General features: G+C 39.1%; 1 protein-coding gene across 8 annotated transcripts in view; it reads right to left on the reverse strand.

The window, feature by feature from the left end:
- GAS2 (growth arrest specific 2) overlaps nucleotides 1-13,689 on the reverse strand; it is a 92,854-nt gene that overhangs the window by 77,570 nt on the left and 1,595 nt on the right. For all 8 annotated transcript variants that reach the window (XM_083838048.1, XM_083838043.1, XM_083838047.1 and 5 more), the window contains one exon: nucleotides 5,170-5,331. In XM_083838048.1, coding sequence (XP_083694174.1) covers nucleotides 5,170-5,311 — 142 coding nt within the window. In that variant the 5' untranslated portion in view covers nucleotides 5,312-5,331. The remainder of the gene's footprint in view (nucleotides 1-5,169; nucleotides 5,332-13,689) is intronic.

A 13,689-nucleotide genomic window follows, 5' to 3' on the forward strand; every position in this document is an offset into this window, starting at 1 on the left:
ACCTATCTTCTCTTTAAACAGACATGGAAAAGATCTTCTATCTTCTGCTAATATTTAACAATATGTTTACACTATTTTTAATGTTGAATTGCATTAGCAGTTTGGTCACTGCATATTGTATGCTAAGCTGGAGTATTTTATTTCTGTTCCCTTTTATGAAAGCTGAAAGAATGAGTTTTGCATTGAACATCTGTATCCAATGAAAAATATATTAGGTGTCAGCTTTCAATTCACTGTATTTTATGGCTCCAAGAGGTGGCATTTCTTTGCTAAAACAGACACTCTGACATATTTAACAGTTGAAATGTATTGATTCAAATGAGAGTAATGTTCATAGCCTGAGGAAAAAAACAGCTCTGTGTATTTGTATGGAAAAAACATTAAACTCCATTAAAAATGTATAACTCCCCCTATAATTACAAGAAAGCAGTTGCAATGTTTTTATAGAATGGTAATAACATTAAATATAATAAAAAACAACACTAAAAGTATGAAGAAAAAAAAAACAGGAATATGAAGTCTTTCTTAAACCTTACAAGCATTGCTTACCCTCTCTTACACTACAGTGACCAGATACCCCTTAAAAAAGAAGCTCTTTTTCCTGAATGCCTATTGCTTGGGAACTGTGGGCAGCTATCGGCAAGGCCACCCAGCCCTGGGGTCCTCATGCAAGCAGACTGGGAGGTCTGTGAAAGAATGACTGCAAAGAGCCCGTATCCTCAGCCTCTTGGGCACACGCCCTGGGTAAAGCATTCCCTGTTGCCCCCCTTCCTCCCCAGACAACCAGAACCTTCAGAAAAAGGTGGAGGGACTCGAATACTAAAACAGAGGTATCAAAGTCTAGTTGGTTCCTCTATTCTATCCCTGAGTTGTTCCACACTCAGTTTAACCCCTACAATGCAAGACACTGGCTCCAGCCCAATAACTAGCTGATAAACTATTTGAAGTGAAGATTGGAATGGTAAGACAAAAGTAATAGTTTAGAAGCAGAAACATCTCTGAAACATATCAGTAGGAGGATGATCTTGTACTGCACTGAGGCAGCAGTGGAAGTATTCATCTTGACCCTCCACTTGTGTGGCATTCATACCAGAGACAACAAAAATTTGAGGAAAACAATGGCCAATGATTTTATGCACATAAAAAAAACCTGCCTCTTTTCTGACAAGAAGGCTGTTGTGTATCCTAGAATAGCAGAGAGCAAGAGGAATAGTGTTGATAGCCTTGACAGTATTGTTTACTTGAAATGGAATACATAAACAACCCCAGTGGCATGCTGATACTAAAGAAAATTATAAAGTCTCTCAGCTAAATAATTTACTCAGTGCCAGTAAAAACACTACAAGTATCAGTACCATCAATATCTCAATGTTCAGAGATATTCATTATTTCCCTGTATTTCCCACTGGCTTGAGCTGAACACACAGATGTTGAAAATAGAGGTACTGTTACAAAATCCTCTTAGATGGTAATATAACTGAGCTGAAGGAGGTTTTACTTAAAACTCAGAATCTAAGAAATACCATTTTCTTACAGAAGACTTCCAAACCTTCATCCCCCAGACTTTATGCCTCCTTCCACACAGCTTTAAATTCCAAACCTGGTCTCAACTCAATGCCTCTCCGACCTTCCTCACCTCACTATTGCTTTTCTCGAGGTCTACTCCATTTCTTCATCCAGGCAAGCAACTTTTACATGCCTCGTACAACATGCAACTTCCATAAGTCCAATTCCTCATTATCTTACAATCTCCAGCTCCTTACCTACGAATTTCTGAAGCCCAGAAGTTCTGAAAGCAAGAGGTCTCAGCACCGAAGCCCAGACATGTTCCCATAACCAGGGAACATCTTAAAGGCCTATTTTGTAGTTGCATGTTCTAAATGAAGCGGTATGGAACAAGCTATGGTATCGGAATCTCCTGCATCTGGTAAACAGGCCCCAGGAGCAGGAATTTTTTCACAATAGCCAAAAGGGAAATGGGGAAATTTGCACTTTGTATCTGTCCTAAACTATCAACTCATCACGAGGCCTGCTCCTTCTGATGGCAAACCTTTTCCCTCTCTAGACACCGAAGATAAAATGAGACAGTATTGGAGAGTACAGAGGGCAGCAAACCCCTGTTGCCTTCAATCTGTCATTTTGCCTCCACTAGAAGATTAGTGTGGCCCAACAGCTGTAGTTCCCATGCGAAACTCGCTCAAGGTGAAACAGGTTTCAGTGTCAGCAAGCAGATTCGACTAAACTTGCATTATCTATCCAATTCAGAGTGCATCAGCAGTGAAAGCATTGTGCTTACTGTGCTTCATTGGCTCTATATACAATAAGTACAAGGCTAAGGAGATGCTCACGCCTTGCAAGACAATACATCTCCTCAACTTTGCCACTGCAAAATCTCTCAGCTGAGCCAGCAGAGCCCAGCAGAGAGAAGTGAGGCTATAAAATAGAACATCCATAGAACATCCAGCATGTAATCCCATGCCTGCCGCAACCCTGAGGCACCCCATTTTGCAAAGGCTATGACATAAAACATCACGAGTCAATCCCATCGGAAATATGGATTTCATCTGAGATGTCCCTCTTCTAGTCCCTGGAATGCAGGCAGCTAAAATCTATTCAGCAATGTAGCTGTAATGACAAACTGTTCTCTCAAAAGCTTTGAGTTTCTCCGACGTGAATCCAAAAATAAATAGCAAGATGTGTGCAAATGTACTAAATACTACCCGAAAACAAACTCCATGCTAAACTACAGTAAAATGTCTAATGTCTCAGGGTTAAAATTCTTAGAAAGCTATTTTTCAGATTCATCATGTATCCCAGTCTTCCCATTTGTCCCTCATATAAGGTCAAATTCTAGCTGTGATGTCTAATTTACATCTAATATCAAAAGATGCAATTTGTATTATAAAGGTCAATATTCTTTTCATCTTTTCCAGTTTGCAATTTTGAACCCACACAAGGCTTTGCTAGTGCAAAATTAACTGCCACTAACACTGCGTAGGACATATTTGCTGCTCCACAGAATGCCAAAAATGCCGTCAGTTGATCAAACTATATCTAAGAGGTTCAGCCCTGTTGTTTACTAAATTACGTTGTACTATTTTTGAAAAATTCTACATTTATTTGAAAAGATTATTTGTCCTTCTTGATCCATAGTACAAATGAATGAACAAAATATTATGAAACAAAACATGAACAAACATGACAAAAATTAATTTAAGTACATCCTAGTTTTTACTATAGTGTAAACTGGGCAGTCATATTGTGCTGACATTTAAATAATAAAGTGACATAAAGATACTTAAAAGTAGACAACACAAGTTAAAGCATATAGCAAACTAGGGTATGGATATACAGAACATTTTATCCTACAGCAATATGTGCATTTGTCCTTCCTCTCATGAAAGTTAACCACAATTATATAGTAATTAAACCAAATTTGAATTCTGGGTGAATATATTTACATGAATATAATTCAGTTACACTTAATTCATTTTCAGTGTGAATTTTAACTTAATTATTAATTTGAATAACAATGTCTACATAGGAATTCAAAGCACTTGAACAAATCACTGTAACTTAGTTCTTCACAACAAACTCTGAGAAAAAAAAAAAGCTTGGATGTGAGAAGGTGTGGGGGAATGCATTAAGCAAATGAACTGTGTATGCTGCTTAATTAAAAGAAGGCTGAGCCCATTTCGTTATACAGTGCAGAGTTTGGTATCCATATGAAAAATCAGATTTTTAATTACAGTTGGCATTTCAGAGCCTCCTGCTGGTTGCTACTTTCCTACTAAAAAAAAGTGACCTCATTCCTAAACTTGTCACTGGGAAAGCTCTGTTAGGAACTGCTAACAAACTTCTATTTGTTTTCACGTGGCTCACTGAAACTCCATTGTTTAAAACATTTCAACAATACATTAAATCCTTGATGGAACGTGCTTCTTCTGATTCAAAAACCAGTCTTCTGGATCACTGTCATGTGGTAATTGGAATGAAAAGGCAGGATTTCTCGATTTTGCTCTGGCATTGCCTAGATAACTTAATATTTGAAACTCATTAATTTAAATGGAAGTACCACAATAAGATGTAATTTAAGGTGCCAGTTTTACAGTTTTGAGTTCATAACTATTCCAACTCTAAAATGGGTATCACCTATCTACAAAATATTGTGGTCCTGAGTACATTCTACTGACACCTAATTTTTCTACTACACTTCTCAGAGCATAGCAGTATTGCCCTTCCTCTCAGAAAAGATGAACTGCAGCAATGTAGAACATGCAGAGAAAAGGCACTTCGTTATTGTAGGATATCACTGAAAGGGTACAACTACAGCAGCTGCCAAGACAATACATTGCCTATATTCTCACCAGAGGAGACTTGCACAAAAAATCCCAAATTTTAAAATGCTCATCCAAATTTTCCTCCAAAATAAGATAAGCAAGCTTTTCAGATAAACACCTCATCTAAAATAGCATTGCCTGTTTTTTGAATGAGAGGGGGAACTGTTGCTGTGTTTCTCTTAGTGTCATCTCAAGGATGAGGAATTTATTACAAAAATCAGCTATTTCCCTTATGTATTCCCTGTATATTCATGAGCAATATGCTTCTGCTTCACACAGCAGGAGGTAGAGCCAGAACCAGTAACTCCTCTGGTCCCAGCCATAACCTGGGGTCAGGCCCCTCTAAACACAAGCTTCTGGAAGACTTCGCACACATTGCACTGGGCAGCAATTATGAATCACTAGACTGCTTGGTCAGCAAAGAACTATTTAACAGGTTCTTCCATTCAAGACATCCATTACACCCATAGTTTGTAGGAGGTCTCCCCTAAAATTATAAGACACACTTGATGGCAATAAGTAGCACCATCCAGCTTAACAGTATTAATGCAGAAAGCACATGCAAAAGAAAATTGAAAGGGAAATTTGAGGAAGAACAAACATGGAGGGAATAAGAGTTCAATCATGCTACCGTCCAAAACACTGTGGAGGCAAACTACTTATTAGCTTTTCTGACCACGCTAACAATTGTACTAGGTGAAGGTAGCTAGCTAATCAAAACCACCTTTATTTCTGAAATGCAAAGATGTCTGAAGATCTGCATTTTCAGCTGAGAGTGCATAGAGTTCTCTTACTGTCCAGTGATTACATTACTCTTATTGTATCTTACCCAGTAGGTTTGTGAGCCACAGGGCCAAATCCTCTTTCATCGGTAACAAGTTGGCCTCATGTCTACTGGCAAGCCACTGACTGTATTGATGCATATCAGAGAGGCCAGGCCCACGTGCCTTCGGGCTCAGAGCAGTGCACATTGCTTATCCACTTGTTGTACCTGTTTGATAATCAAGAAGGAAAAAAAATACACTCCATTACACCAAATAAAATTTGACAGGTTCTCTTTTTAGAATTGTAGTAGACAACAATGTTAACTATGAATGTAAGAAATCAGATGTCAGACAAACAAATGGGGATCTAACACATGAACACTTCAACTGAAGTCTTGTTTTGTTAATGGCTCACATTGCCACTGATTAAATCACATAGATAAACGTCTACTTCATTTGTACTCATCAAGCTACACATGTTGCCATCACAAAACCAAATATTCTGCAAGGAATGATTAAAATCAAATGAAAATAAACATTTCACACAAAGCTAGCAACTCACTACGGTGCCTGATCCAATATTCATTCAAAACAAATGGAAAGCTTCAAAGATTGTTGGACCAGACCCAAGCAAAACATGTGAACAACTGAGTTACGCTACTGCAGCAAACTTACTAACAATTAACAAATGCAGTTACCAGGTGGGATCCATGTATTCCGCAGCCTTAGAATAACTAAAGGAAAAATACTGTGTGGATTTACTGAATAACATTATTTCTTCAGAAAGCAGCACAACAGCCAGCACTGATCACCCACATTTCCCACTTTCACCTTTTACACAAAGACTCCTCTGCTTCAGTGACAACTTCTGGAAACTTTCGTTTCAGGTAAGACAATACGTCATGTGTTAAATATTAGTCAAGTGTTCAGACTCCTGCAGCGGCCAGGGACGTTAGGCCCATTGGACCTATATCCCTGTTCCTGAAAGAGTAATTCTCCCATCTGTGGCATTTGTGTGCTAAGAAAGAAGGTTATTTTTTTTTTCTGAAAAGAAAATCAGACCTGAACCCTAATGCTTGCAGCAATGATTGGGATGCTTTCTTGCCTGGCAGGCAGTAGCTGCCTACTGAAAACCCGGTCGCACCAACAAGACCTTATGAAGGTCGAATGAGAGAGAAAGATTATTAATGGGCTAGAGGGTAAAAGTCCTAAGGATTTGTTCTTTGCCTATTGTCCCAAGTGACCCATGCTAACCGTGGTTATATGTGGCAGCTGGCTTCAGCTTATGAAGCATTGCAAACACTGTTTCTTTCTGGCCATTGCATACCTTTCAAGTCAGGTAAGAGGTAATAGTGACTTAAAAAAAAAAAAAAAAAAGTCCAATTTGTTATACTATTCCACTGTGGTCTGGAATAGCAAGAAGACTTAAAATAAATTCTTTGCCAAAAGGAAAATGTTTACTGAATGTAAAAAGTAATTGCATTTCCATAAAACTGTGCTGTAACCTGCATTTCCAAATACATAAAAAGCTATTTGGGATATTTTAATATTTACATTAAAATACTCCAGCATTTTTTAAATCATACCCTGAGTAACTAAATTTCTTGTTCACAAAAGCATCTGCTTAGCTCTTCTTGAGAGTACCTCGATTCCCACCCTAAACCCTGAAACTTTAGTTGTCCTTGAAATAGTTGGACACAGCTTTCACTATGACTCTACCTCTTACTGAAATCAGATGGTTTTCAGCTGGGAGGTGGGGAGAGGGGTGGGAAAGAGGTAGCAAAAAAGGTTTAATTCCTTCATACAAATACATGTTTCTGAATTATCATTATATTTGATATTTTTCTAACAAGAAAAATCCTTAAGTATCAAAATTCCTTTGGAAGCCAAGCATTTTAAGATAGACTAAAATATGTAAACGAAGCACAGCTCGGTTCTGTAAACTGACTTGTTACAAACATCACCTTGGACTCATGTTTTTCTGATTGATTACATTCCAGTTATACCTGTTCATTTTGTTCAAGGGGAGAAAAAAAAAAATAGGCTGTTGGCTGTGCAAAAAGTTATCAGGAATGTCACTCACAAAATGGATTCCTTCTGACTAAATGATGCGTACAGCTTCGGAGTTATAATGACAGTGTATTTAAAGCTATTTGAAGTCACTTGGAACCACACAACTGATGCTTCAAATCACTGCTTCTCTTTGGACAGATGGAAACGGAAGCAACACAGAAAACTAACACCACTTTGTCTTCAAAGACTGCGTGGGAAAAATCAGGGATAAATACTTGTTACTTTCTCTGCAGAAAAAAGTAATTTTAAAATAATTTGTGTGTGATTTCTGGAGTCTATCAACTCCACTGATGAGGCAAGAAGCAGAATTGAAACTAGTTTATTCTCGTTAATTGTCTTGGAAATTGTACCAGTTAAAATAATAATTAAAAAAAAAAAAAGTTTTTTTCATATACAATACACAAATAAAGCACAGGAAAAATGCATCTTTTTCATCAATTTCCCAGTTAAACACCAAGTATGTAGCTAAATATTTAGGAAACAAAGTCCTGCAATTTGTTTCTTTTGATAAATATATTGAAAACCATATATCCAGGAATAAGAAGTACCATTGTTCTAAAGGAAACAACTACACATTGCACCTCTTCACTGGAAATAATTTAAAGATTCATACAGGCTTTGAGGAGAGGGTTGGAGTCGATGACCCTTGGAAGTCCCTTCCAACCTACGCTATGCTGTTTCAAGGAGGCCCACAGACATTTCATGGGACCCTAAGGGATGGCACACACCCTGAGCTGGGCTGTGCTAACAGGAAAACCAGGGAGACAAAATCCTGTCCTTTCACCTCAGGAAAGCTGCACCTACATTTTCACTCCTAAGACCTCATATGTGAAATGTGGAGTTAACTTATAACCACCATTAAAATATGCCTGACGGACAGCCTCAACATTGCAGTTGGCTTCCACCAATGGGGTGGGACTAACTCAAAAGTGGAAAAACTACTTTTTTTTTTTTTTTGTAATTGTTGTTATTGTTTGTTTGTTTAAAGAACAGAGAAAAGGGAGAGAAGTCTCCTGGTCCAGCTACGCGGAGATGATTTGGGTTTCCCTGTCAGTCTGTGAAACAAGCGCTGCAGTCTGTTTATGCTTCAAATTGTTCTCTGTGGAAATGCAGAACAGAGAATTGACAGATCTGAGATGTTATTTGAGTTTAGGTCTAAAATACAGAGCTATCTTGAAATATGCTTCATACTGACCTGTCTCTTGTCTTACAAAACTCAGCAACCAAGCTGAATGAAATTCAGGAAACTTGGGCCTCAGTGCAGGAAGGAAAATGGGAGGATAAAGAGCTCTGACTTTGGAGGATACATAGATGTTTGAGTTTGGTAATAACTTGGCTAGTAAGAAGAGCTAAGATCCAGCACAAGAACAGTGGTCTGAGTTTGAGGTGGTTTTCACAAGACACAGGTTCTCAGAATGGGACAAGTTGGAAAGATGAGGAAAGACAAAAAGGGCTATAAACTGTGAATGATTCGGGCATCTTTACACTGGGATTAGGTCTGCTTGAAACAGGAGCCCTGAATTAACAATAATTACTGAAACTCCATGATTTGCAGCTCTGCTAATTTGCAGAGCTGACAAAGTTAGGACAGTAGAAGGAGAAAGTCAATACTGATGAAAAGTCTCTGCTGAAAAGAACCCTGAATAATTGCAGATGAACCATGTAGAATCCAACTTTATCTCTTTGTAAGTTTAATTTCGTGTCTGAGAGGAAGAAATTTTCTTCTTCTTCCCCACTACTTCCCCACTGCTGCCACTGCTCTGCAAGCCTGCACTACACCTCAGTAAAATACTTCCTTGTTAGAATCAAAGCAAGAAAGTCCTACCTTGGATTTTTAAACTAAAAATAAGCCTTCAAGGAACAGAGCACAACTACTCCTGTAGCACCTGTAGCTCCTGTCACAAATTCTACAAGAGATAGCTGTGGTACAGCTATCAAATTGTGACAGAAGCTATAAACTCCTGAATATTCTTTATGCAAACACTGACTGCTACTGAACCTCTAAGTTTAACTCAAGCCTCTACAGTATTTCAGTACTGAAGCACCTACGCTTCATCAGTGAAGTACCTACACCCCAGCCTAGAGAAGAAAACGTTCTGGGGAGACCTTAGAGCAACCTTCCAGTACCTAAAAGGGGGACTACAAGAAAGATGGGGAGAGACTCTTTATCAGGAAGCTTAGCAATAGGACAAGAGAGAATGGCTTTAAACTAAAAGAGGGTAGGTTTAGTTTAGATGTTACAAAAAAATTCTTCACTCTCAGGGCAGTGAGGCACTGGCACAGGCTGCCCAGAGAAGCTGTGGCTGCCCCATCCCTGGAGGTGTTCAAGGCCAGGCTGGATGGGGCTTTGGGCAACCTGGGCTGGTGGGAAGTGTCCCTGCCCATGGCAGGGGGTTGGAACCAGGTGGTCTTTTAGGTCCCTTGTAACCCAAAGCATTCTATGATTCTATACCATCATCTCACCACCTTAAGACATGTTAAGATATTTATTTTTTGGTGAGGCAGCAAAAACTGTCATGACAATATAGCATTGGCAATATCGGTAAGAGAGATTACCTAACTTGCCACAGAGGTAAACAGTAGCATTCAAGGATACACGGCTACACCTCAGGAGGCAATCCGCTTTGGCTCCAACAACTATTTCATCCTTTCCTTTTGGCAGACACAAGGTATGAACAAAGTAGCCAAAAAAATATTGTTTTTCCTAATCTCACTACTTTCTAACAGCAACATCAAATCATCATATATACAGCTCTTTAAAACTAGCCAACACAAACATGTCAAATATCTCATTTTATATGTTACACCTCTCTATGAACTGTTGAAGCTGACATGAGATATGCCTAAGTATTTTTAAAACTTACCTCTAAATGCTTTGTTCCTCAAAAAGCAATTTCTCCCCCCTATTCTGAAGGCAAAGTAGGAAAGGTCTTAAACTACTTTTCATTCTGTTTTGTTACAGGTCACATTTATGCAGCACAGCCTTTTTCTTTCTTTTTCCTTTTTTTTTTTTTTCCAACCTCTGTCAATAAGAGAAAAACATCTCGAATTCTCAGACCTATTGTCTAGCTGAAGAATTCAATGTAGGATAGTTTACAGTACACCCAGTGTCTTGTAACAGATTCAACACACTAAAAGGTTATATTTCTCTCTGCTTGCTTCTACCAAACAGTGAAGTTTTTATTTTGCTTTACAGTAGTACATTTAGTTTTCTGTGTATTGTAGCTGTCTGCTTGTGTTTTGCCAGCAGTGTAACTTACACTATCTGCTGATTGTTGTTAGTGATCATCAGATGAAAGCAAAGAGAATCAAACAAGTAATCTTCTGTAATTCCACTGGCTTTTGTTGGGGTTAACTGGTAGAACAAAAAGATTCAAGAATAATGCACTCTGTATTTAAAACACACAGGAGTCAAAACTGTGTGGCCAGTCTTACTTTCTGGATTAAACAATTAAGCGCCCACAGTTGCATATCCCTGGATTCAATTCCATTCCTGATTCCAACCACCTTCCTTTATGAGAAAGTTTTCATGACACTACTCTTCCAACAAATTGGAGCATTATTAGAATGAAAAGATTGTTTACTCTATATTGTAAGAAGTGTGTACGAGTGTAGGTGTATGCATATATATGCAGATATAAAGAAAATACATGTGCCCCAGCCTGTGAACTCATCGGGCAAATAAGTAACTTGTTACTCCCAACTACCCACCTAGCACACATACATAATGGTTTATACAGAGAACCTGCTGGCTCTGCAGTGCTCTCTGTTAGATGAGTTTCACTGTTGCTTCAGCCTTGTTCCTAATTATGATACATGCATTTAGGTCTCAATAAACAAAAGGAAGATTTAACTTTTTACTTGCTGCATGATACAGTCCTGCCGGGTCAGGGATAAAGTCCTTCTGAGTCACTTCCTCTCTACAATTTTTTTAAGAACTAGTATAGAAATGAAATATCTAGCAAAAAAAGCATTATTCTTTGTATTCAGTTAGAAAAGAATAAAAAGATGTTAAAATTGTACAGGAAGGAAAAAAGCATAAAGCAAATATAGAACTGTGTTGAGATCTATCAGATCATCTCTTATGCAAAAGTCCTGTATGATGTCCCCTTTGTACCACACCAGCTTGATCTAAGTTGCATCACAGTACAACTGCCTGACTGTACAACAGAGATGTGTTTAGGCCCTCCTGCCTAGCAGGCAGGGCAATGGACTGGCTCCTTTCAGCTGGAAGACAGAGCAGAGTTACCCAGGACTGAAAATCTGTGCACATGCCAGTTCAGTGGCCTACTCACTCTACAGAGCTGGAACAGAAGATGGCATAACTCAGTCTTGGAACCCAGTGTCCAAGGCAATTTCCTCAACCTTTCACAGAAGTAAATACTGAGGCTTTAAGCTTGTGAAATGATGTTTCCCCCACTATGGTAGGAGGAAGCATGTTAGCTATCTAGTCGTAGAAGAGAAAATACCATGCACACACACAACTGTGCAATAGCTTCACTGTCAGCAGTAGAGATAGCAGACAGCAGCTTAGATGAGAGCAGCAATAGTTTTCTCTGAAGGAACTGGAACTTGAACACTAGACTGCGCATTGGCTTTGACAGAGGGGTATCGGCTATAACTGCAGACAATCTCCTGCTGTCTTAGAGAGAAGGTAATGCTATTGGAAAGCAGCCATCCTGGAAAGAGAGGAGACAGAGGATCAAAAGCCAGCACAGAGCTCATGAGTATCTGGCAAGGGTCTCTGCTGGATCTCCCTGCTAGTCCTAATCACCTCAAGCAGATGGAAAAGAACAGAACTTTTGAAACTGTACTAGAGTTTAAGTGGACTGTGTAAAATCATTCACTTACTGTAAGCTGGGTGCAAAAAGAAGCTTAAATAAAAGATCCCATGTTCATAAATAAAGTTGCAGTAACAAAACACACTTTTGTGCGAGCAGAAGTGATGCTACCCACAAAGCGGGATTTGTACTTGTAATCACCCCGTCACAGCAGCAAGTGCCACTTGCACACACAGCATGCCTAAGCTTAAGCACGCTCACTGATTTTTGTCTTACTACCTTGGTGTTGACATGTTTTTCAGATGTGGAAAGAATAATATAAATCCACAAACTAAAGACTGCTTTTTGTTTTTTCCACATCCTCAACCATACACATACGTGTGCACACACACTCATGTATGCAGAAGCTGGGGGTGTGAGGGGGAAGATGAGAATGCCTTCCTTAGAAAGCCACAGGGTAACTAACAACTTCTGTAATTGATGTCTTTGGTGTCAGGAAACTTCTTAATGGTGAGATCTGCTAGACGGGTATAACTTGAAGTCAAGTTGTGAAAGCTCCCCTACTTGAAATACTTCAAATGGACTAAAAGAAGCCATAGGAATACAAGCAGAGACCCATCACTCACTGGTCAATGTGAGACAGGCAATTTTTGTCACCTGCAGTTTTCAGCTTAGCGCAGAACAGTCATCTCTTTCCTTCTGCCATTCTGCATGTGTAAAAACAAACACAGTCACTTGTAAAGTTATGATTCTACCTCTCACAGCTCCTCTTCAAAAGCTAGTACAGAGCTTTCCCTTCCGTAAGGCACGACAGGTCGTTCTTATCTGCATCATCTTAAATGTGCGTATATGTAATCTCGGTTTTCTCAGTACCATAAACAAGAAGATAAAACATAGGCTCACAGATGCAGCAAGCGTATTTTTTAAAGGAAATTCAATTTTTCTAGTTATTTTATTATCCTTATAAACTATACCACAACCAATTTAGCCCAAGGTTTCTGGAGCTTTCCCAGATTGACTTGGAGCATACTGTACGTATTCGGGGGGAGGGGCACCGGAGGGGAACCACCATCTGAAACTCATTAATCAATTAGAATTTTTAAGGGCTTACATCAAAATGTGATCTACACTGATAAAGTAAACTTTAATCACAAGAAGCCTTTGTCCTTTCCTTTATGAATATACTCGCTACAAATGCGCGCAGCGCTCGGAGCGGAGGATGCAGAACCTGGCAGAAGCAGCACGCTGATACTTTAGACCTGTAAGGCCCTTGGTCTGAGTCCAGACCAAAATGAAGTTAACCACACAAAAATCTGAGCTAATCATTGAAAGCCTAGACATTTCCAGGACTATGCCTGGTAGAAACAATTTTGTTGCCTTGATAACGTCTCCTCTTCCAAAAGGAAAGCAACGAGTCCTTCTCACATAGACCAAAACAAAACCTGAGGAATGTTCAATATCTCCCTGCTCATAAAATTACAACTTCTGGAAACCGAGCTGGTTCCTAACCCAGTCCAAAAACTTTCAAGTTGACTTCTCTTTGCCTGGCTCTTACCACATGTTTTTCTGCTTATCTAAGCAAAATAGCCATTAAAAATTAGTACAAAAGAAGTTTCCATCTCCATCTGAGATCTCAACTAGAAAAGGAAATATTTCCAGACAGGCACATACACATGCACCTGGCATAAGCACATCTCACAAGGGGTGGAAGTGCACCTCTTGCTGCAGGCA

The sequence above is a fragment of the Anser anser genome, assembly GCF_964211835.1.
Source record: "Anser anser genome assembly, chromosome: 5".
Classification (NCBI taxonomy): Eukaryota; Metazoa; Chordata; class Aves; order Anseriformes; family Anatidae; genus Anser; species Anser anser.